A 22706-nucleotide genomic window follows, 5' to 3' on the forward strand; every position below is an offset into this window, starting at 1 on the left:
CATGAAAGGCAAAGGTCCCCAAGTTCGAATCTTGGTCCGGCACCCAGTTTTAAGCTGCCAGAAAGTTTCAAAAGTCTATATGTTTGTGGCAACAACGGAAGAGCTTTTTGAATGTTGGCATTCTTCACTTGTATTACTCCTAGTCCTCTGGTGATTCTCATATGGTGGGAATAGCGGCAGGTGGGCTGGTTATGGATGCTGCTGGCATTCCACAAGTGCTTACAAAACCCTTTCCAAAACAGAACTGTTTTCTTGCAGAATTTGTTGTATTTGTGTCTGGCTTTCCAACTGCCATTGCAGCATCCATGATGGACTGAGAGGAGGGGGGGGGGGGGGGGGGGGGGGGGGGGGGGGGAGAGAGAGAGAGGGAGAGAGAGAGAGAGAGAGAGAGAGAGAGAGAGAGAGAGAGAGGGGGGGGGGGAGGGAGAGGGAGAGGGAGGGAGGGAGAATACCAAGTTCCACAGTCACCACTTGGAAATAAAAAAATGAAGTGATCATATGGCATTTTTGGCCGGGAGGCCCCTTTCAGAATCGGCCACCAAGTGCAAGCCTTATTTCAGTCGATGTCACATTGGGCAATTTGCATGTTGTTGTTTTTGGGGAAGGAGACCAGACAGCGAGGTCATCGGTCTCATCGAATTAGGGAAGGAAGTCGGCCGTGGCCTTTCAGAAGAACCATCCTGGCATTTGCCTGGAGTGATTTAGGGAAATCACGGAAAACCTAAATCAGGATGGCCGGATGTGGGATTGAACCGCCGTCCTCCCGAATGCGAGCAACTTGCATGTCAATGATGAGGATGAAAACACAACACCCAGTCCATGAGCGGAGAAAATCTCCAACCTGCCCAGGAATCGAACCCGGGCCTGCTGCATGGGAGGCAAGTACATTACCACTCAGCTAAGCAGATGGACACCAGTTGGACAGTGACTATTACAATCCATAATACAGTAGTAAATCCAAGGTAATTGTATTTCAGACTACAAGAACATGATTATTATGGTGCAGCTAGTGAAGTGAAGTATAGCGCTCGGGCTGTGGCCTAATTAAGCCACCATAGTTGAAATGGGCACCAATCAGCAAGCTGTGAGCATTGATGTGTGCATCTGTGTTGTGGTCACCCTACAAGGAAGGGGTGCTGTTCCTACCATCCAATTCTGAAACAGACACCATGGCTAGCGGATGATCCTTGACGACGTAGCATGCTGAGATGGAAGGTGAAAATGGCGTGATACTGTTTCTGCGGCAACATGTTAATTGCGCACACTTCGAGAGGTGCCCAATGAACAGCTGTAGCCAATGCTGGAGAATTTCCCACCAGAGATGGAGAGGCCTAGTAACATGGTAAAATGTGGGAGTTACTGCACTCCTCAAAAAAAACTGAACAAGAAAGAAGGAGCTTGTGAAACATCACACAGTCACATAAGCTGAGTGCAGTGGATGTTTGTGCACAACATGCGGCAGAGTGGACCCCACATACGATAGTTCTGTACATTCACAGCACCGTGCACAGTGAAATGTGCATTGCATGTCCAAAGAATATTCCCTGGGCACGTCATCCATTGCCATGCATGCCAAAAAATGAAGGATAAAGGCATGGCTTTCTAGCCTATCTTGGGACTTCATTTGGCCCACATACCGAATCTTGTAGGGATGCCAGGGAGTAAGACAATTCTCATGATACAGCTTGAACACTGGCTGCAGAAAGTGAATCGTGTGCTGCATAGTTGGCTATAGCTACAGCAACATCGTCACCAACTGCCACGGGAATGGGCTGCCTCCCTCTCCATGCTGTACCACATAATTCATCTGCTTTTCCAAATTGCTTGATCACATTGTCTATGCCATTTATGGACATGGGGCCTCTTCACAGCTGTCTCTGTTGGCAATATTCATTTATTTATTATCTTTTTTTTTTGCATATAGTCCCCCCCCCACGAACCATGGACCTTGCCATTGGTGAGGAGGCTTGCGTGCCTCAACGATATAGATAGCCGTACCGTAGGTGCAACAACAATGGAGGGGTATCTGTTGAGAGGCCAGACAAACGTGTGGTTCCTGAAGAGGGGCAGCAGCCTTTTCAGTAGTTGCAGGGCCAACAGTATGGATGATTGACTGATCTGGCCTTGAAAAAAAAAAAAAAAACAAATCGGCCGTGATGTTCTGGTACTGCGAACGGCTGAAAGCAAGGGGAAACTACAGCCGTCATTTTACCCGAGGGCATGAAGCTTTACTGTATGATTAAATGATGATAGCATCCTCTTGGGTAAAATATTCCGGAGGTAAAATAGTCCCCCATCCGGATCTCCGGGCGGGGACTACTCAAGAGGACGTTGTTATCAGAAGAAAGAAAACTGGCATTCTACGGATCGGAGTGTGGAATGTGAGATCCTTTAATCGGGCAGGTAGGCTAGAAAATTTAAAAAGGGAAATGGATAGGTTAAAGTTAGATATAGTGGGAATTAGTGAAGTTCGGCGGCAGGAGAAAAAAGACTTTTGGTCAGGTGAATACAGGGTTGTTGTTGTTGTGGTCTTCAGTCCTGAGACTGATTTGATGCAGCTCTCCATGCTACTCTATCCTGTGCAAGCTTGGTTATAAATACAAAATCAAATAGGGATAATGCATGAGTAGGTTTAATAATGAATAAAAAAATAGGAGTGCGGGTAAGCTACTACAAACAGCATAGTGAACACATTATTGTGGCCAAGATAGACACCCGAGTCGAAACAAGGCCCCTGGAGTAGACAACATTCCGTTAGAACTACTGACAGCCTTGGGAGAGCCAGTCCTGACAAAACTCTACCATCTGGTGAGCAAGATGTATGAGACAGGTGAAATACCCTCAGACTTCAAGAAGAATATAATAATTCCAATCCCAAAGAATGCAGGTGTTGACAGATGTGAAAATTACTGAACTATCAGTTTAATAAGTCACAGCTGCCAAATACTAATGCGAATTCTTTACAGACGAATGGAAAAACTGGTAGAAGCCGACCTCGGGGAAGATCAGTTTGGATTCCGTAGAAATGTTGGAACACGTGAGGCAATACTGACCCTACGACTTATCTTAGAAGAAAGATTAAGGAAAGGCAAACCTACGTTTCTAGCATTTGTAGACTTAGAGAAAGCTTTTGACAATGTTGACTGGAATAGTCTTTTTCAAATTCTGAAGGTGGCAGGGGTAAAAGACAGGGAGCGAAAGGCTATTTACAATTTGTGCAGAAACCAGATGGCAGTTATAAGAGTTGAAGGACATGAAAAAGCACTGTTTGGGAAGGGAGTGAGACAGGGTTGTAGCCTCTCCCCGATGCTATTCAACCTGTATATTGAGCAAGCAGTGAAGGAAACAAAAGAAAAGTTCAGAGTAGGTATTAAAATCCATGGAGAAGAAATAAAAACTTTGAGGTTCACCGATGACATTGTAATTCTGTCAGAGACAGCAAAGGACTTGGAAGAGCAGTTGAACGGAATGGACAGTGTCTTGAAAGGAGGGTATAAGATGAACATCAACAAAAGCAAATCGAGGATAATGGAATGTAGTCGAATTAAGTCGGGTGATGCTGAGGGAATTAGATTAGGAAATGAAACACTTAAAGCAGTAAAGGAGTTTTGCTATTTGGGGAACAAAATAACTGATGATGGTCGAAGTAGATAGGATATAAAATGTACACTGGCAATGGCAAGTAAAGCATTTCTGAAGAAGAAAAATTTGTTAACATCGAGTATAGATTTAAGTGTCAGGAAGTCGTTTCTGAAAGTATTTGTATGGAGTGTAGCCAGTATGGAAGTGAAACATGGACGATAAATAGTTTAGACAAGAAGAGAATAGAATCTTTCGAAATGTGGTGCTACAGAAGAATGCTGAAGATTAGATGGATAGATCACATAACTAATGAGGAAGTGTTGAATAGGATTGGGAAAAAGAGGAGTTTGTGGCACAACTTGACTAGAAGAAGGGATCAGTTGGTAGGACATGTTCTGAGGCATCAAAGGATCACCAATTTAGTATTGGAGGGCAGCGTGGAGGGTAAAAATCGTAGAGGGAGACCAAGAGATGAATACACTAAGCAGATTCAGAAGGATGTAGGCTGCAGTAGGTACTGGGAGGTGAAGAGGCTTGCACAGGATAGAGTAGCATGGAGAGCTGCATCAAACCAGTCTCAGGACTGAAGACCACAACAACAACAACAACATATCATTTTGATACAATTTCTGCACAAACAGTAGGAATTTGCAATTCACATGCACAAGGAGCCACTTACGGGTGATGCATGTGGCAATATATTGTACAGTACTTCATAATGCAACATACAGTTGTTACATAGTATAGGTATTTGAATTTACAGCATGTTGTTACAAAAATAATATATATTATATTACGATCACCTCAGAATAGGTACATCATATAGATAGAAGAGTTAGGCCTATGTTTAAGAATAGTTACATTTTAATATCAGTATTCATTCACTGAGTACAAACATTTGAGAGTTAAGAATAATTTTATTTCCCTTTTGAATACTTTACCTCTGTGGCATCTTATAGCACTTGGCAGTTTGTTAAACAATTTCTGGCCATTAATCCAAGGACTATGATCTGTTGTCTTTAGTTTAGTTCTGTTTCTGAAGAAGCAATCTTTTTATCTTGCATTATGGGTATGCACATCACAGCACTTAGTTTCATTATTTTTATGGTCCACAAAGAATGTTATTAATTTGTACAGATACAAGGAATCTACTGTTAGATATTTATGTTGTGCAAAGGTTTCCCTACATGAATCTCTGTCTTGTAGTCGATGCATGGTCCTGATTGCTCTTTTCTGCAGTGTTAGGATTCTATTCATGTGTCTATCAGTAGCACATCCCCATACCTCTATTCCATAATTAATACATGCAAATATTGTCCCATAATAAACAGTTTTTAATGTTTGTTCAGAGACTATTTTTGGTAGTTTGCTAATTAAGTACAGTGAACTGCTGATTTTATTGCATACAAAATTGATATGGTCTACCCATCTAAGATTTTCGTCTAGGTATATCCCCAAAAATTTACCTTTGTCAGTGTCTACTTCAGAGGTGCCTCTAAATCATTAATGTAGACCAGGAAAAGGAAAGGGCCCAATACGGAGGCCTGAGGTACACCTTGTTTTACTGTTTTACTGTTTCATAGCTGGATTGGAAATGTTTGATCTGATCATTAATTTCATAACTCAGCTTTGTACACTGCTTATGATTGGTTAGATAAGTGATCAGTAGATGTATGGATGTGGCATTTATATTGTAAGTTTCCAGTTGGCTTAGTAGTAGCTCATGGTTCACTGAGTCAAATGCTTTAGAAGGGTCTAGAAATATCCCTGCTGTCTGCATTCCCTCATCCAGGGCATCATACACCTTGTGGAGAAATTCGGTAATCGCCGTAATGGTACTGTGATGCTTTCTGAAGCCATGCTGTGTTCTCCTAGTGAATTATTCTTTGTGAAATAATCAATAAGTTGTGTCAACAAAAAATTTCAAATATTTTACCAATTGGTATTAGTGATATGGGCCTGAAGTTTGATAGTTATTCTTTCGATCCTTTTTTATGCATAGGTTAATATATTTGGGAAATGTGTGCTCCCTGATACTACTGTTGATCATATGGGTAATTATTCCAACTAACTCCTTATTGCATTTTTAATTATAATACTATTCAGTCAGTCCCAGCCAGATGAGGTCCTATTATTTAAGCTATTTATTATTTTTCCTATTTCCTCCACTCACTTCCTTAAATTCAAAGGCAGTTGCCAGCCTAGGGTAAGGCTTTACCATCCGAGTCAGACTTGTATGATTAACTGGATTCACAGCTGAAGATATAAAATATTCATTAAATATATTGCAGATTTTATCTGGATCATTAATATGGTTTCCTTCATGCTGGATTCTGTCAATTTGAGCATCTAACTTAGGGGTGGCTTTGCGGTATTTATTTATTACATTCCATGAAGTCTTCCCTATATTTGATGACTGAGCTATTTCCTTATCTAGGATCTGTTTTCTTAAATTTGAGAGCTGTTCCTGAAATTGTTTTTTAGCTTGATTGTACTTATCCTTAAATATTTGCAATTTAGTTGACTTATTTAGCACACTTAGATCCTCGATATTTTGCCTGAGTTTAATCATGTAAGCTGGAAGAGTCAGTTGGGTGTTATTTACATTTTGGTTGTGAGTTACTACTTTCTTCATTTCTTTCACTGGGCAGCAAAAATTAAGATATTTTAAAATAATATCTTAAAATTTGGCCCATTTGTATTCGGACCCTTTTTGCTGAAATGCTAGTTTACTTTTAAAAGCATTAATGTTTTTCTCTTTAAGCATTCTTTTATGTTCTATGACCTGAGTCCTTTCTTGGATGCTTGTGTGTTCATAGTCTACAAATTGATGTTTGTGGTCTGAGTAGTGGAAGTCCACATTCCAGCATCTAATACTATCTTTTACCTCTTTACTTAGTATTATGTAGTCTATACTACTAGAAGTAGACTGAGTTATTCTTGCATCTGACTTTACTGCATTCATAAGATTATAGGAGTTAAGGGAGTCTATTAGCCCGCTGTTATGATTATTGCAAGGTGTTGCCTCTATATTCAAGTCACCCAGTATTGTTACCTCGTTTGTGTCATAGTGTCCCACTATTCTACTAAAAATATCTATAAAATGCCCTACCTCTGATTTTGGTGGACAATAAATCCCAATAATTTTCTGTTTCACTGTGCCATTTTCGCAACCTTTGATATGGAGTTCAACGCCTGTCACTTCAGTCAAGCCTTCATTATTATACAGATCTAGATGGTTTAATTTATTTACTTTGAGCTGCACTCTCACAAATACTGCTACACCTCCACCTTTATGATGCTGTCTACAGTAGCTATTTCCTAGGAAATAGCCATTTAGTTTAAAGAAAATAATGTCCTCAGATTTCAGTTCATGCTCGGTTTCCCCTTTCTCTAACAGGGGTTGGAACAGAAACTAAATGACTAGCAGTGGCATAGGGTACCCTCTGCTACACACCAAATGATGGCCTGCAGAGCACACTATGTGATCAAAAGTATCGGGACACCTGGCTGAAAATTATTTATAAGTTCGTGGCATCTGCCATCGGTAATGCTGGAATTCAACATGGGTGTTGGCGCATCCTTAGCTTTGATGACAGCTTCCACTCTCACAGATATACGTTCAATCGGGTGCTGGAGGGTTTCTTGGGGAATGGCAGCCATTCTTCACAGAGTGCTGCACTAAGGAGAGGTATCAATGTTGGTTGGTGAGGTCTGGCACGAAGTCGGCGTTCCAAAACATCCCAAAGGAGTTCCGTTGGATTCAGGTCAGGACTCTGTGCACGCCAGTCCATTACAGGGATGTTATTGTCATGAAACCACTCTGCCACAGGCCGTGAATTATGAACAGGTGCTGGATCGTGTTGAAAGATGCAATGGCCATCCCCGAATTGCTCTTCAACAGTGGGAAGCAAGAAGATGCTTAAAACATCAATGTAGGCCTGTGATGTGATAGTGCCACGCAAAATAACAAGGGGTGCAAGCCCCCTCCATGAAAAACACGACCACATCATAACACCACAGCCTCCGAATTTTACTGTTGGCACTACACACGCTGGCAGATGATGTTCACTGGGTATTCGCCATACCCACACCCTGCCATCGGATCGCCACATTGTGTACTGTGATTCGTCACTCTATAAAACATTTTTCCACTGTTCAATTGTCCAATGTTTATGCTCCTTACACCAAGTGGGGCATCGTTTGTCATTTACCGGTGTGATGTGTAGCTTATGAGCAGCTGCTCAACCATGCAATCCCGCCTAACTGTCACAGTACTTGCAGCGGATCCTGATGCAGTTTGAAATTCATGTGTGATGGTCTGGACAGACGTCTGCCTATTACACGTAGCAACCATCTTCAACTGTCGGCATTCTCTGTCAGTCAACAGATGAGGTTGGCCTGTACACTTTTGTGCTGTACATGTCCCTTCACATTTCCACTTCACTATCACATTGGAAACGGTGGAACTAGGGATGTTTAAGAGTGTGGAAATCTCATGTACAGACATATGACACCAGTGACACCTAATCACCTGACCATGTTCGAATTCTGTGAGTTCCATGGAGTGCCCCATTCTGCTCTCTCGCAATGCCTAATGCCTACTGAGGTCGCTGATAATAAGAGTACCAGGCAGTAGGTGGAAGCATAATGCACCTAATATGAAAAACGTATCTTTTTGATCACATAGTGTATGTATCTAGATGTGGAGATTTGAGGTGTGGCAACAGCTGCAAGACTCTCATGACAAGAAGAACAGAATATCTAATGTCTTCGCAGTTTCCAAGCCTTCAACTGGATTCTCTGTCAAGAGGTAGGCAACCCACCTTTCCTTGCATCTTGCACGAAGAAAATAACCTGAACTGGAACTTCTGGGTATTTCCCAGCTTTTGGCCCTCTGTAGTATTAGTACTTCCTTGTTGCAATGATAGTTTGCAGCTTGGTCTTCAATGTGATCCAATTCCACAATCTGGATTCGTTCAAATTATTCTTTTTGCCAGCTCCTCTACAAAACATATTCTTCAGATGTGAGTTTGAAATTTGTTTCCTAACTGCACCAAATTAAGAAGTCTGTTTATTTTTACTATGTTACCCCTTATAGGAGAAGGGTAAATTTGGCTCTTTTGTCAGAGAAAAACTGTGCTTGTCTTATTGTCCAAAATAATATAACTTTGACTACAATAATAGCCTCTATCTAAATCAAACATCAACAATCAAAGACAGTTACACTGTTACCTCATATATAATAATTGATTTCCAAACAGTAGTGATACTGTTGCTCAGTTTTGAACTACGGAACGAGCACTACACCGTAAGTTTCTGTAATGTGAAAATATACGCTCAGGTACGCCTCATGCTAACTTTTTGTGACCAAATTTTGGGAAGAGTGCACAGCAACAAGCAGATAAGACATGTGTTTCGACAGGTTGTACCTAGACAACAGTAGGAAGAAAAATGCACAAACGACTAGCATGCATCCCATCTGTCAGCAATGCCTCCAAAAAGCCAACAGAATCTCGGACCAACACAATGTCAAATGAGTAATCCCATTCCCCAGGCAAGAACTTGACACTACTATGTACAGTAAAGGATGATTAGGGCCTTCAGAAACCGGAGGTCTACAACAACCTCTGCCAATGCAGCAGACCAATAAATCAGCTGTTGTCAATCATAGTAGAGACGGTAGCAATGCTACAGATTACAACAAAACAAAACCAAGATACTTAGGCAATATTTCTCCTTCTGGGATTGTATGATTAAAGAGGCTATTGATATTAGTGTCCAAGGTGGTCTAATTCAAAGACAGTGGTCTGTAACCGAGTTTTTTATTAAACCCTGCACTGAGTCGAGAAAAAGCAAAGTGTTCCGATACACCAGGTGGTCACAATGCGAAGGCTGCGGTTCACAGTGGGCATTGCTACTTCCCACTGCAGTAGCTGCATGGACAGCAAGAGCAGTAGTTCATCTACATCTACATTTATACTCCGCAAGCCACCCAACGGTGTGTGGCGGAGGGCACTTTACGTGCCACTGTCATTACCACCCTTTCCTGTTCCAGTCGCGTATGGTTCACGCGCTCTAATCTCTCTAATTTTACATTCGTGATCTCCTCGGGAGGTATAAGTAGGGGGAAGCAATATATTTGATACCTCATCCAGAAACGCACCCTCTCGAAACCTGGCGAGCAAGCTACACCGCGATGCAGAGCGCCTCTCTTGCAGAGTCTGCCACTTGAGTTTGTTAAACATCTCCGTAACGCTATCGTGGTTACCAAATAACCCTGTGACGAAACGCGCCGCTCTTCTTTGGATCTTCTCTATCTCCTCCGTCAACCCGAACTGGTACGGATCCCACACTGATGAGCAATACTCAAGTATAGGTCGAACGAGTGTTTTGTAAGCCACCTCCTTTGTTGATGGACTACATTTTCTAAGGACTCTCCCAATGAATCTCAACCTGGTACCCGCCTTACCAACAATAAATTTTATATGATCGTTCCACTTCAAATCGTTCCGCACGCATACACCCAGATATTTTACAGAAGTAACTGCTACCAGTGTTTGTTCCGCTATCATATAATCATACAATAAAGGATCCTTCTTTCTATGTATTCGCAATACATTACATTTGTCTATGTTAAGGGTCAGTTGCCACTCCCTGCACCAAGTGCCTATCCGCTGCAGATCTTCCTGCATTTCGCTACAATTTTCTAATTCTGCAACTTCTCTGTATACTACAGCATCATCCGCGAAAAGCCGCATGGGACTTCCGACACTATCTACTAGGTCATTTATATATATTGTGAAAAGCAATGGTCCCATAACACTCCCCTGTGGCACGCCAGAGGTTACTTTAATGTCTGTAGATGTCTCTCCATTGATAACAACATGCTGTGTTCTGTTTGCTAAAAACTCTTCAATCCAGCCACACAGCTGGTCTGATATTCCATAGGCTCTTACTTTGTTTATCAGGCGACAGTGTGGAACTGTATCGAACACATTCCGGAAGTCAAGAAAAATAGCATCTACCTGGGAGCCTGTATCTAATATTTTCTGGGTCTCATGAACAAATAAAGCGAGTTGGGTCTCACACGAACGCTGTTTCCGGAATCCATGTTGATTCCTACATAGTAGATTCTGGGTTTCCAAAAACGACATGATACTCGAGCAAAAAACATGTTCTAAAATTCTACAACAGATCGACATCAGAGATATAGGTCTATAGTTTTGCGCATCTGCTTGACGACCCTTCTTGAAGACTGGGACTACCTGTGCTCTTTTCCAATCATTTGGAACCTTCCGTTCCTCTAGAGACTTGCAGTACACGGCTGTAAGAAGGGGGGCAAATTCTTTCGCGTACTCTGTGTAGAATCGAATTGGTATCCCATCAGGTCCAGTGGACTTTCCTCTGTTGAGTGATTCCAGTTGCTTTTCTATTCCTTGGACACTTATTTCGATGTCAGCCATTTCTTCGTTTTTGCGAGGATTTAGAGAAGGAACTGCAGTGCGGTCTTCCTCTGTGAAACATCTTTGGAAAAAGGTGTTTAGTATTTCAGCTTTACGCATGTCATCATCTGTTTCAATGCCATCATCATCCCGGAGTGTCTGGATATGCTGTTTCGAGCCACTTACTGATTTAACGTAAGACCAGAACTTCCTAGGATTTTCTGTCAAGTCGGTACATAGAATTTTACTTTCAAATTCACTGAACGCTTCACGCATAGCCCTCCTTACGCTAACTTTGACATCGTTTAGCTTCTGTTTGTCTGAGAGGTTTTGGCTGCGTTTAAACTTAGAGTGAAGCTCTCTTTGCTTTCGCAGTAGTTTCCTAACTTTGTTGTTGTACCACGGTGGGTTTTTCCCGTCCCTCACAGTTTTGCTCGGCACGTACCTGTCTAAAACGCATTTTACGATTGCCTTGAACTTTTTCCATAAACACTCAACGTTGTCAGTGTCGGAACAGAAATTTTCGTTTTGATCTGTTAGGTAGTCTGAAATCTGCCTTCTATTACTCTTGCTAAACAGATAAACCTTCCTCCCTTTTTTTATATTCCTACTAACTTCCATATTCAGGGATGCTGCAACGGCCTTATGATCACCGATTCCCTGTTCTGTACATACAGAGTCGAAAAGTTCGGGTCTGTTTGTTATCAGTAGGTCCAAGATGTTATCTCCACGAGTCGGTTCTCTGTCTATTGCTCGAGGTAATTTTCGGATAGTGCACTCAGTATAATGTCACTCGATGCTCTGTCCCTACCACCCGTCCTAAACATCTGAGTGTCCCAGTCTATATCTGGTAAATTGAAATCTCCACCTAAGACTATAACATGCTGAGAAAATTTATGTGAAATGTATTCCAAATTTTCTCTCAGTTGTTCTGCCACTAATGCTGCTGAGTTGGGAGGTCGGTAAAAGGAGCCAATTATTAACCTAGCTCGGTTGTTGAGTGTAACCTCCACCCATAATAATTCACAGGAACTATCCACTTCTATTTCACTACAGGATAAACTACTACTAACAGCGACGAACACTCCACCACCGGTTGCATGCAATCTATCCTTACTAAACACCGTCTGTACCTTTGTAAAAATTTCGGCAGAATTTATCTCTGGCTTCAACCAGCTTTCTGTACCTATAACGATTTCGGCTTCGGTGCTTTCTATCAGCGCTTGAAGTTCCGGTACTTTACCAACGCAGCTTCGACAGTTCACAATTACAGTACCGATTGCTGCTTGGTCCCCGCATGTCCTGACTTTGCCCTGCACCCATTGAGGCTGTTGCCCTTTCTGTACTTGCCCAAGGCCATCTAACCTAAAAAAACGACCAGCCCACGCCACACAACCCCTGCTACCCGTGTAGCCGCTTGTTGCGTGTAGTGGACTCCTGACCTATCCAGCGGAACCCGAAACCCCACCACCCTATGGCGCAAGTCGAGGAATCTGCAGCCCACACGGTCGCAGAACCGTCTCAGCCTCCGATTCAGACCCTCCACTCGACTCTGTACCAAAGGTCCGCAGTCAGTCCTGTCGACGATTCTGCAGATGGTGAGCTCTGCTTTCATCCTGCTAGCGAGACTGGCAGTCTTCACCAAATCAGATAGCCGCCGGAAGCCAGAGAGGATTTCCTCGGATCCATAGCGACACACATCATTGGTGCCGACATGAGCGACCACCTGCAGATGGGTGCACCCTGTACCCTTCATGTCATCCGGAAGGACCCTTTCTACATCTGGAATGACTCCCCCCGGTATGCACACGGAGTGCACATTGGTTTTCTTCCCCTCTCTTGCTGCCATTTCCCTAAGGGGCCCCATTACGCGCCTGACGTTGGAGCTCCCAACTACCAGTAAGCCCACCCTCTGCGACCGCCCGGATCTTGCAGACTGAGGGGCAACCTCTGGAACAGGACAAGCAGCCATGTCAGGCCGAAGATCAGTATCAGCCTGAGACAGAGCCTGAAACCGGTTCGTCAGACAAACTGGAGAGGCCTTCCGTTCAGCCCTCCGGAATGTCTTTCGCCCCCTGCCACACCTTGAGATGACCTCCCACTCTACCACAGGTGAGGGATCAGCCTCAATGCGGGCAGTATCCCGGGCAACCACAGTCGTAGTCCGATCGGGGGATGCGTGGGACAAGCTGGCCATCCCCGACAAACCCCCATCCGGAACCCCACAGTGATGCCCATTGGCAACAGCCTCAAGCTGTGTGACCGAAGCCAACACTGCCTGAAGCTGGGAGCGAAGGGATGCCAACTCAGCCTGCATCCACACACAGCAGTTGCAGTCCCTATCCATGCTAAAAACTGTTGTGCAAAGAACGTCTGAACTAATCTACAGAGAGCGCAAACAAATCGACACCAAATTTAAACGGTTATTAAAATACAAGATTGCTTAGTAAATGCAGTAATGCTGCTACTTGCGCACTGCTGACACACTGCTCGGCGGCGGAAGGAGACTACGCGATTTTACACTATTCAGGTACTAAAACGCAATGCTACAACTCTCAAATACTATAATACGCCAGAAATTTATGAATTAGACAATGCAAGCACCAAAAACACGCAAAGAAATTAAGAATTAAACTATGTAACAAATAAGTGAGCTAGGAGTATACGACTTGCTGCTGCAGCTGCTTATCCAACGGCGGCACGGAGCACACTGACCGTGACCAACCGACACTGGCCGTTCAAAACAAAAACAGAAGACAAACGACTAGGCGAATTTACACTATTCAGGTACTAAAACGTGATGCTACAACTCTCAAATACTATAATACGCCAGAAATTTATGAATTAGACAATGCAAGTACCAAAAACACGCAAAGAAATTAAGAATTAAACTATGTAACAAATAAGTGAGCTAGGAGTATACGACTTGCTGCTGCAGCTGCTTATCCAACTGCGGCAGGGAGCACACTGTAGTTGTGGAAGAGATAACAGCCATCATACACAGGACACCAAACTGAGCAGAACACCAGTCAGGAACTACTTGAAGATGGTAACAACTCTCTTTACTGAAGTATTGTAGAGAACAACCGAGAATACTGAATACTACAAGCTAGAAATATGACAGGAAAACACAGGTCACACATCAGATGTTAATAAACTCAAAACTGCAGTTCAGCAAGGAAAATCCTCCATTTTGCCTGAGTTAATTGGAGAGAACAACAGTGTACGAGGAGATTATGTATACTGAATTGTTTGAATTATCTGTGATCTCCCTTTTTGAAGAGCTGTCTCGCATTACACATCTCACAAGTTGAGCGGCAAAAGCTATTTATTTCTTTAAGTTGTTTATATTCCATGATTAACTTGAATTATAACCTCAAGAAAAAAATGCAATTTTTGATAGTCGTACTTACTTTATCACTTTGTATGTCAAAACACAATTTTGTGCCTTTTATGAAGCAAAAGCACTGTATTTGGATTTCAGTATTCTTTTAAAACTTTAAACTTATCTGGTTGTTGATCAAGATATACCTCGTGTAGCTTTAACAAAATTGAAACGTCGTATGGGACCCGCCACCTTCACCTTAGCCATCTGCAATCCTAATCAGTATTCCGAATCAAAAATGAGACAACCAGATGAGAATTTTAAAAAGGATAGAGTATGAAAGTTGTAAATAATACAGGAGACCTTAATAAAGAATAAGTAATTTTATAACAAAATGTGTTTTTCTTATCATGTTTCCCTCACTAATACTGTGCAGTGGGTTTGTAACTTTAATCATTGAAGTTACTGATTAGTCACTTACTTCTGAACAATATTTTGTATTTGGTTTTATGTTATCTTTTCTTCAAATGTAGGGGATGAGGAGCTCCCCTTCCCTTTTACTACTGAGCCCAAATTACACACACCTTATTTTTCACCTAGTGGACCTAAACTAGGGTGCTCAGAAAAGAAAAAAAAATCAAACTTGAAAAATAAGAGCCACCCTGATCCCCCATCCTTTCGTTTCAAACCTGCTCTCCAATCTTCCCAGTTTTTCCTTAACTTACACCACCCATTCCTTATGTGCGCCTTTCCAGTTTTCTCTTCAATTTTTCTGATACTTCTTACACACAGTTTGCACAGATTAAACTCAACTCATGCATCTCATTCTTCAACTGAATCACTAGTTTTGTCCAGATTTGAAGGCCTATGTTCTTCATGGTACCCCAGAAATGTTGAGACAGACAATAATGCACAGTTCTGATACTAATTTCTTAAGGATATGATTCCAATGTTGTAACTACACAATTAGCTATGTGACTCCTCCTGTTCTGCTTGTACTGAAAACAGTCTAGCATCTAGTTACTTTCTTCACTTACACACATTTTATTTTACTCAATAAAATGTGTCTTCAGACTTGATCAAAAATGCATGAATTGATGACATTCTATGTCTCGTTACTTCTAATATTATTTTACAAATGTATTAAAGGTAATGAAATCTATTAACATACTCACAGCATGATTAATGACATCAACGGAATGTCCCGAGAAACCTGTATCTCTATCAGCAAGATGTAGGTCATCACGTAACCTGTCCAATTCTTGAACAAGCTGACAAACAGTAGCGCCAGTCCTAAATTTTCCCAGCAGCAGAAATGCTACTGCATTGGTAGACATGACTGCTGTGGAACAACTGGCATCTATAAAGTAAGAACAAATTTTAAAAAGTGTAGTTATTAAACAATAAATAAGATGGCAGTCCAGAACATCGTAAATCTATGAACAAATAATTGCTTGCTTGTTAAAATATGTCCAGTAGTTGGGCTTATATTGGGGAAAGAGCAGTAAGTGCAAATATAATTAAACTCCAACTTAAAAAGCTAATGCTTGCTTCTCTTTAATTGTATCCTACTAATATAACTGGTGGGAATGGTTCTGTCTACCTACAGCACCTAATCATGTCTTCCTATCAGAGAAATTTTAATGAAATCTGGAAGTTTAAAATAAGTCTACCTGTACGACAAGCTGCAACGGGACCAGTACTGTTGTTGGACTAGCAGCTTGGAAAGACCAGACTAACATATATTTCCTGAAATGGGGCAGCAAGTTATTCGTTAGTTAGATGGATGACTGCCCGGATGATTGACTGATCTGGCCTTGTAACATTAGACAATGTGGCCTCATTATTTTGGTACAGCAGAACGGGTGACAGCAAGGAGAAACTACAGCTGTTTTATTTTGCAAAAATAGACAGCCCAAGTGCATCGTTTAACAATTATAAATCCTCCTTGGTAAAATATTCCAGAGATAAAATTGCCCCCTTTTAGATCTCTGGACAGAAACTACTTGGATGGGATGCTGTCACAGGAAAAACAAATGTGGTGTACTACTGATCAGAGTGTGGAATGTTAGAGGCCTCAACCATGTTGGTAAGTTAGATAGAAACAGACAGATTACAATTAGATTTTGTGGGAATTAATGGAGTGCAGTGGCAGGATGAACAACATTTCTGGTTGGGCATGTACAGGGTTAAAGATGCAAAATTAAACATGTCTATGTCTATCAATGAACAAGTAAATAGGAATGTATAAGATCTACCAAAATTAGCCATATTGGCAGCTGAAAATAGAGAGGAGGAGCCACTGTCACAAATAATTATATGTGTCAGAAGTACGTCTACTTTTAGGTTACATACCTCATTCTGATAGCCAGCTTTAAAAAAGATCCAGTAAAATGAAATGTCATAGACAATATAGTTTGCAAAGTTTGGCACGATGCATCAGACTGTTTACAGGACTAAAATGCTAAGTTAATGATGATCTAGAATGTCAAAAGAAAGTCGATGTCCGAGCACAATGAATCCTTACATTAAACACTGAGGACTATAAATTAGTAGCCTATTTTTGTAATGGTAATATGGAGAAAGGAGTAGTTGTCATGTATCTTAAAAACAACATCCAGTCCAAATCTATTGAGACAAGTCACTTCTGTTTGGATCAAGAACTGGGAGCCTTTATTTGTGAATACTGTACTGGAAAAGTCATTTACTATTACTACAGTATATAGATCTCCACACGCAAGTTTTCAAACATTCTCGAAGAAATTTGAGTAACTGATTCACCACTTAGAAAACAAAAGAAAGAAAATGATAACTATTGTGAAGCCATCATGCAACTGTATTGTGAATTTGTACTGAGAATGTTATGCAACCAGTTGTCAAATGTGTGACATTTTTACCACAACATGTTTCGGTAATACATTAATTCATTGTCAAATGCTATAAAACAAGGTAACCAATTGATAAATCACAATACTACACATACTGAGAACCATAAGGAAATACTTATATCAACCTGTAGCGTAACATACCTTAAAACTTCTATGCCATTAGGCACTGTCAAAAGTAATATCCAGTGGCAAAGATGTATTGTCAAATATAAAACTCTTCCCAGAACATTACATGTTGGTATGCTGTTCTCTCAAGGCACAATTGTAAATGAAAAACAGCCGGCACGACTATAAACTTTCCTGCAACACATATGTCACAGTCCCCCAGATATTCTACGAGAAGTTTTATGTTTGACAATGCCTAATAGTGATACAATCAGAAATGAAGCACGGCAATTGACTAGATTTTTAAATCTAAGATGACTAATTTCTGTGCAGAATGTAATGTACAAAAGAGGCGTCTGCAAAGATTTTCAAACGGAGAAAAATTTTAGCTAAACTGTCGTTCAGAACATCTATCATACGCAGTCTATTATTTGGTTCTTGTTGATCATTATCAAAGAAAGCAGCAGTATAATTAACAACAAATAGCAGTCTCTTGTCATTGTTTTGCTAATGAGACAATTCCTTTCTTTTTTTTTTATTGTAAGCGGCGGTAGCGCGCACGTAAGCAAGCCATGCCGCGAGCGGCGACAGGTCGTAAACACTTACTATCAGAATGCGACAAACAATACATGGCACAGTACAATAATGCATTTTCAGCCTAGAGTGACGTAAACACCTATAACAAAGAGAACGGCACTTATCAGAGCAAAGAAAAATAAGCAACCCATTCAAAGCAGACGAAGCACGCCTGACGCATAGCGATGGCTACCTGGTAAAGCTTAACTGCTAAGCTTACGACTCGAACCAAACTACTGTAGCTGTATCGTCATTTATTCTACCTAAATTGTGTCTCATATTACAATAGACCAACTTTGTTTCGATTTGGAGGTGCGGCCTAAAACTTTTCTCTCCCCTTGAATTTCGAGTCTCAAATTTCAGGTGCGGCTTAGATTCGGGAATTTTTTTTTTTTTTCCTTGATTTCGAGTCTCATTTTTCAAGTGCGTCTTAGATTCAAGTGCGGCTTAGATTCGAGTAAATACGGTACTCATTTGACAACTGGTGGCATAAGATTCTCAGTACCAGTTCATAACAAAGCTATACGATGGCTTCACAACAGATAATCTGGAACATACCAAGCCAGGCGCATGCTGTGTATATGTGTAAACAAGGCTGCTCAAGAGTGGAGCATCTACAAGATATGAAAATTATTACTTCCGACACGGAAAAATGTGAGGACGAACCCAGTCACCATGGTCTTTGTTTAAAATTATGAAAATGAAGTACATGAGGTAAATGAGAAGAAACTTTAAATTAAGATTTAAAGAGCATAATAATAAAAACGAAGGTTCATCGGCAGTGACTAAGCACCTCAAGAATGAGCAACATTTGTTGGGTAACATCACAGACAGCATGAAGGTATTGCACTTTGAGAGTAAAGGACAGTTGTCAAATTTAGAAAAAAAGAGGATTTTTTTTCTGTAAGAAAGGAATGCATCGGCATGTTAAATGATAAGACAGAAGTGCACATAGCATTTCTGGCTCCATTTAACTGATGCCCTCCTTGGGAAGCAACCACCAACTTATTCAGATAAGATATTTTTTTCTGTAAGAAAGGAATGCATCAGCATGTTAAATGATAAGACAGAAGTGCACATAGCATTTCTGGCTCCAGTTAACTGATGCCCTCCTTGGGAAGCAACCACCAACTTATTCGGATAAGTGGCATTAGGTTTTATTTTTTTTATTGGGTTTTAGAATTTACTAGGATGCAACATATAATGTTCACAGATTTTATGATAGACAGTAGCATCACTGAGGGCTGTGACGTAGTGTTGGTGGAATGTACTATCTTTAGCATGTGAAAGTGTCTGGCCTTAGTTTAAAATTATGCCTTAAGAGTATAAAACACCAATATGAGATGTTCTAGGAACAGTTTTATGTTTGAAAATCCATGTTTGCTTCTGGATTTTATTTTTGACAGTGCGTAATGGCATGGAAGTTTTGAGGTATGTTGTACTACAGGATGATACATATATTTCTATATGATTGTCAGTACACATTGTACTACAATTTACTGATTGGTTTTATTGTTTTATAACACTTGATAATGGGAAATATAGTCTCTAAAGACAGTGCGGTAAAAATATCACACAGCTGACAACTGTAGCGTAACGTTCTCAGTTCCAAAGCAAATGATAGTATTAGGCAATTTTAATATCAGTATTTTGAAAGATTTAAATGTATATAAAAGAAATTATTTGGAAATGTTATTCAATGCTTATCTAAGTTCCGTTGTTAATTTTCCCACAAGAAAAATACAGGCAAACAGTACACTAATAGACAACACTTTATCAATAGGCAAACACTTAATCAACGACAACGGCATCTCTGATCATGACACCTTTTAACAGCTGAATTTCCAAGAAAATAATATAGCATGGCAGCAATAAGACATTAACACCAGCCTTCAATTACAAAATGAAGACAAATATCATACCTACAAGGAACTGGAAATTATATGAAATGGTTGGGGCAAATACAGAAATAGGAATGATTTCATATCTCAAAGAATACTGTATCTTAAGGAAAGTATTTAAATAAAAATCTGTATAATGTCTGAAATAGTAATAATAATTCTGGTAATAAGATTAAAGTTGGAAGTTATCAGGGATTAAATAAAGGGCGTAAAATGTTTTGTACAGAAACCAGACGTATGTTACAAGAGATAAGAGGGATTTTGAATCCAATATAATAAATTCTTCATGCTGACTACGTAGCTTAGGCTTCACTTTACTTCTGCCTCACCCCCATACTACAATGTCATCAATGGTGTCAAACACATCAGATGATGGATCTTTTCTTTTGGCTACATTTTCAAACTCATCCATCATTTTGATGAACAAGGAAAGTACAATAGTTCACTACCTTTCATACACAATTATCCCTGAATGAAAGTATATGTACACCAAAATAAAAACATTTAATTAACATTCAAATCAGAGAGAGAGAGAGAGAGAGAGAGAGAGAGAGAGAGAGAGAGAGAGAGAGAGAGAAGAGAACCATACTCCAGTAGGTATATAAGAACACAGGCATATTCGAATGCAATGTTGCACCAAAATTTCATAAGAATCAGTTAAGATCATTTGGAGATTAAAAATTTTGAACACATGTACAATTACATCTTTATTTATATATGTGAAAGTGTTCTTTTGTACAAGATCATAAACCTCCAAAGGTTTTCACCATTTGTTTTGAAACTCTGACAGAACATTGCATTCGAATAGGTGCTTGTTTTTATAGCCTATGTGACCCTCTGAGTTCAAGGACATCTTGTACAGTTCTGCTTCGAACATCAAGCATGGACCAGCCGCACCATGCATCACTGATGCATTGAACTGCAGTTCTGTCTCAAACGTCAAGCATGAATCAACTGTACGCCAGCTGTGCCACTTGCTGTCAGCATACTGAATCATAGTTTTGCAATGACAGAACCACCACCGACTGCTGACTTGCCTCCAAGTGCACTGATTAATAGGGTCAAACTACGCCACTATCATTGTGGCACTAAAGCCCAGTCTTGTGGTTTGTACAGCTCGAGCATGTGTGTGCGCTAGTTAACATCATCACCGATGAAACCAAGTACAGTTATGTTGTCGCTGTGTTAAACAAAAACATGTCTGTGGAAGTACAGGGGATTTTGGCTTTACTACCAAGCACCGACCGGTACTCTATCATCAAGACTGCCTTAAGCAAGTGAAATTAAATAGCAGGATGACGAGCACTGCCAATCGTTATTATATTAGTGTAAAACACCTAGTTCTAAATCACAGTATAGGCATCAATGAAACCTGGGAGGCTTCACAACATTAATTCTGCCCAAAAACGTAACAGATTAAAACTGTGTGCAGAACAGGGACAAGGACAGTGCTGTCACTAATGTTGCAGAGACAGACGAAATATTTCTGTCTTTTTGAGGATCATCAAAACTAGTCTATGCTTTTCTGGATGACGAGGCTTCTGTAGAATGTAATTTCTATGTTCATATAACAATCACATCCGAGTTTTTATGAATTTCAAATGCTGAAAGAAATTTGTGGTCATATTACTAGACACAAGATATTTACTAAAGCTGAAATATTTCATTTGCAAGCTATTTACTGAACACCTCTTTCACAAGCTAAGATGCAACTACAAAAATTATGCTTCAACTATGAACTTACCGAATAGGATATGCCTAGCAATACTTTCTACCAGCAACCTATGTTCTTCATCAACAAAGTCCGTACCATAAAGTGAAGTACTTGATGGAGCCGAATGGAAATTTTTGTTGCATTCTATGGTCAAGTTGTTTGCATTACCATCACTTGGACTCAGGTACTGATTATATGTGTTATCTCCAATGTTGTCAGAAAAGAATTTTGTTTTCTGCTTGTTAAGTGATTGGAATGACTGCACAAGTTCCTGCAAGAGCACATGTTATAAATACTCCAACAAATATTAAGTGTTCATTATTAATTAGTGAAAAATATCTCCAGTGTACTAGACAAATTGTGTAAATGAAATAACAATGAATTAGTACATATTTCTAGTTACAATATATTTTGAAATATGACTTCATCCAAACCTTGCTAACAGCCAAAAATTGTACCAAAGCAGGTATAACACAACAGGTCCATGTACATAAACATTTTTGATGTTGACATTACAGGAACATGGTTACTGGGATAAAAATCGAACAAAAATAAGTAAATCACGGGAAAAGATAACTGTGCTGAACGTGGAAACATTTTGTGGAAACAAACATGCTTTAAGTCTTTACATGAGTCAATTTGACAAGTTTCACTACATTCTAAAGTTGATTTATACATGTGTAACTTACGCATAACACTAAATATTTAGAAAGACACTGTATTTCAACCAACAGTTCACCTGAAAGGATGGCCATTGCCAAACGGTGGGAAAGAATACAGTTGAAAACCCACTGTGACAAGTCACTGTGGGGTACATCATCCTCAACTTCAATGGCCACTTTGCAACTCATTTCAAGTGGATCTCCGTATCAATACCAGTTCCTTTGAATTATGCAGAGGACAATTTTCTTTATAATACATCATTCAATCCCACAATGCTCCCAACTATATTTCGCTAGCCTTTGTCCCACACCCACGATTACTGCTGCCCTCATTCCCCTCGCTCCACCTCATCAATCTATACTCTCTCCCCCTCCTCTATAGTCTCTCTCTTCTTCTGTCTTGTCTCCCCCATCCAATCCACCACTTCTCCATTTCAAAATGCACTATCTTCAACCCCCCATGGCTGCATCAAAACAAGATCATCAGTATTATATTCCTATCCCATCC

The 22706-nt window shown here is 40.4% G+C and overlaps 1 protein-coding gene across 4 annotated transcripts in view; it reads right to left on the bottom strand.

Moving 5' to 3' along the window:
* Window positions 1-22706, bottom strand: part of LOC124787624 (glycerol-3-phosphate acyltransferase 1, mitochondrial) — a 401021-nt gene that overhangs the window by 60822 nt on the left and 317493 nt on the right. For all 4 annotated transcript variants that reach the window (XM_047254384.1, XM_047254382.1, XM_047254383.1 and 1 more), the window contains 2 exons: window positions 21567-21807; window positions 15528-15712 (listed from right to left, as the gene is read on the bottom strand). In XM_047254384.1, coding sequence (XP_047110340.1) covers window positions 15528-15712; window positions 21567-21807 — 426 coding nt within the window. The remainder of the gene's footprint in view (window positions 1-15527; window positions 15713-21566; window positions 21808-22706) is intronic.

This window comes from Schistocerca piceifrons, chromosome 3, assembly GCF_021461385.2.
Source record: "Schistocerca piceifrons isolate TAMUIC-IGC-003096 chromosome 3, iqSchPice1.1, whole genome shotgun sequence".
Taxonomy (NCBI): domain Eukaryota; kingdom Metazoa; phylum Arthropoda; class Insecta; order Orthoptera; family Acrididae; genus Schistocerca; species Schistocerca piceifrons.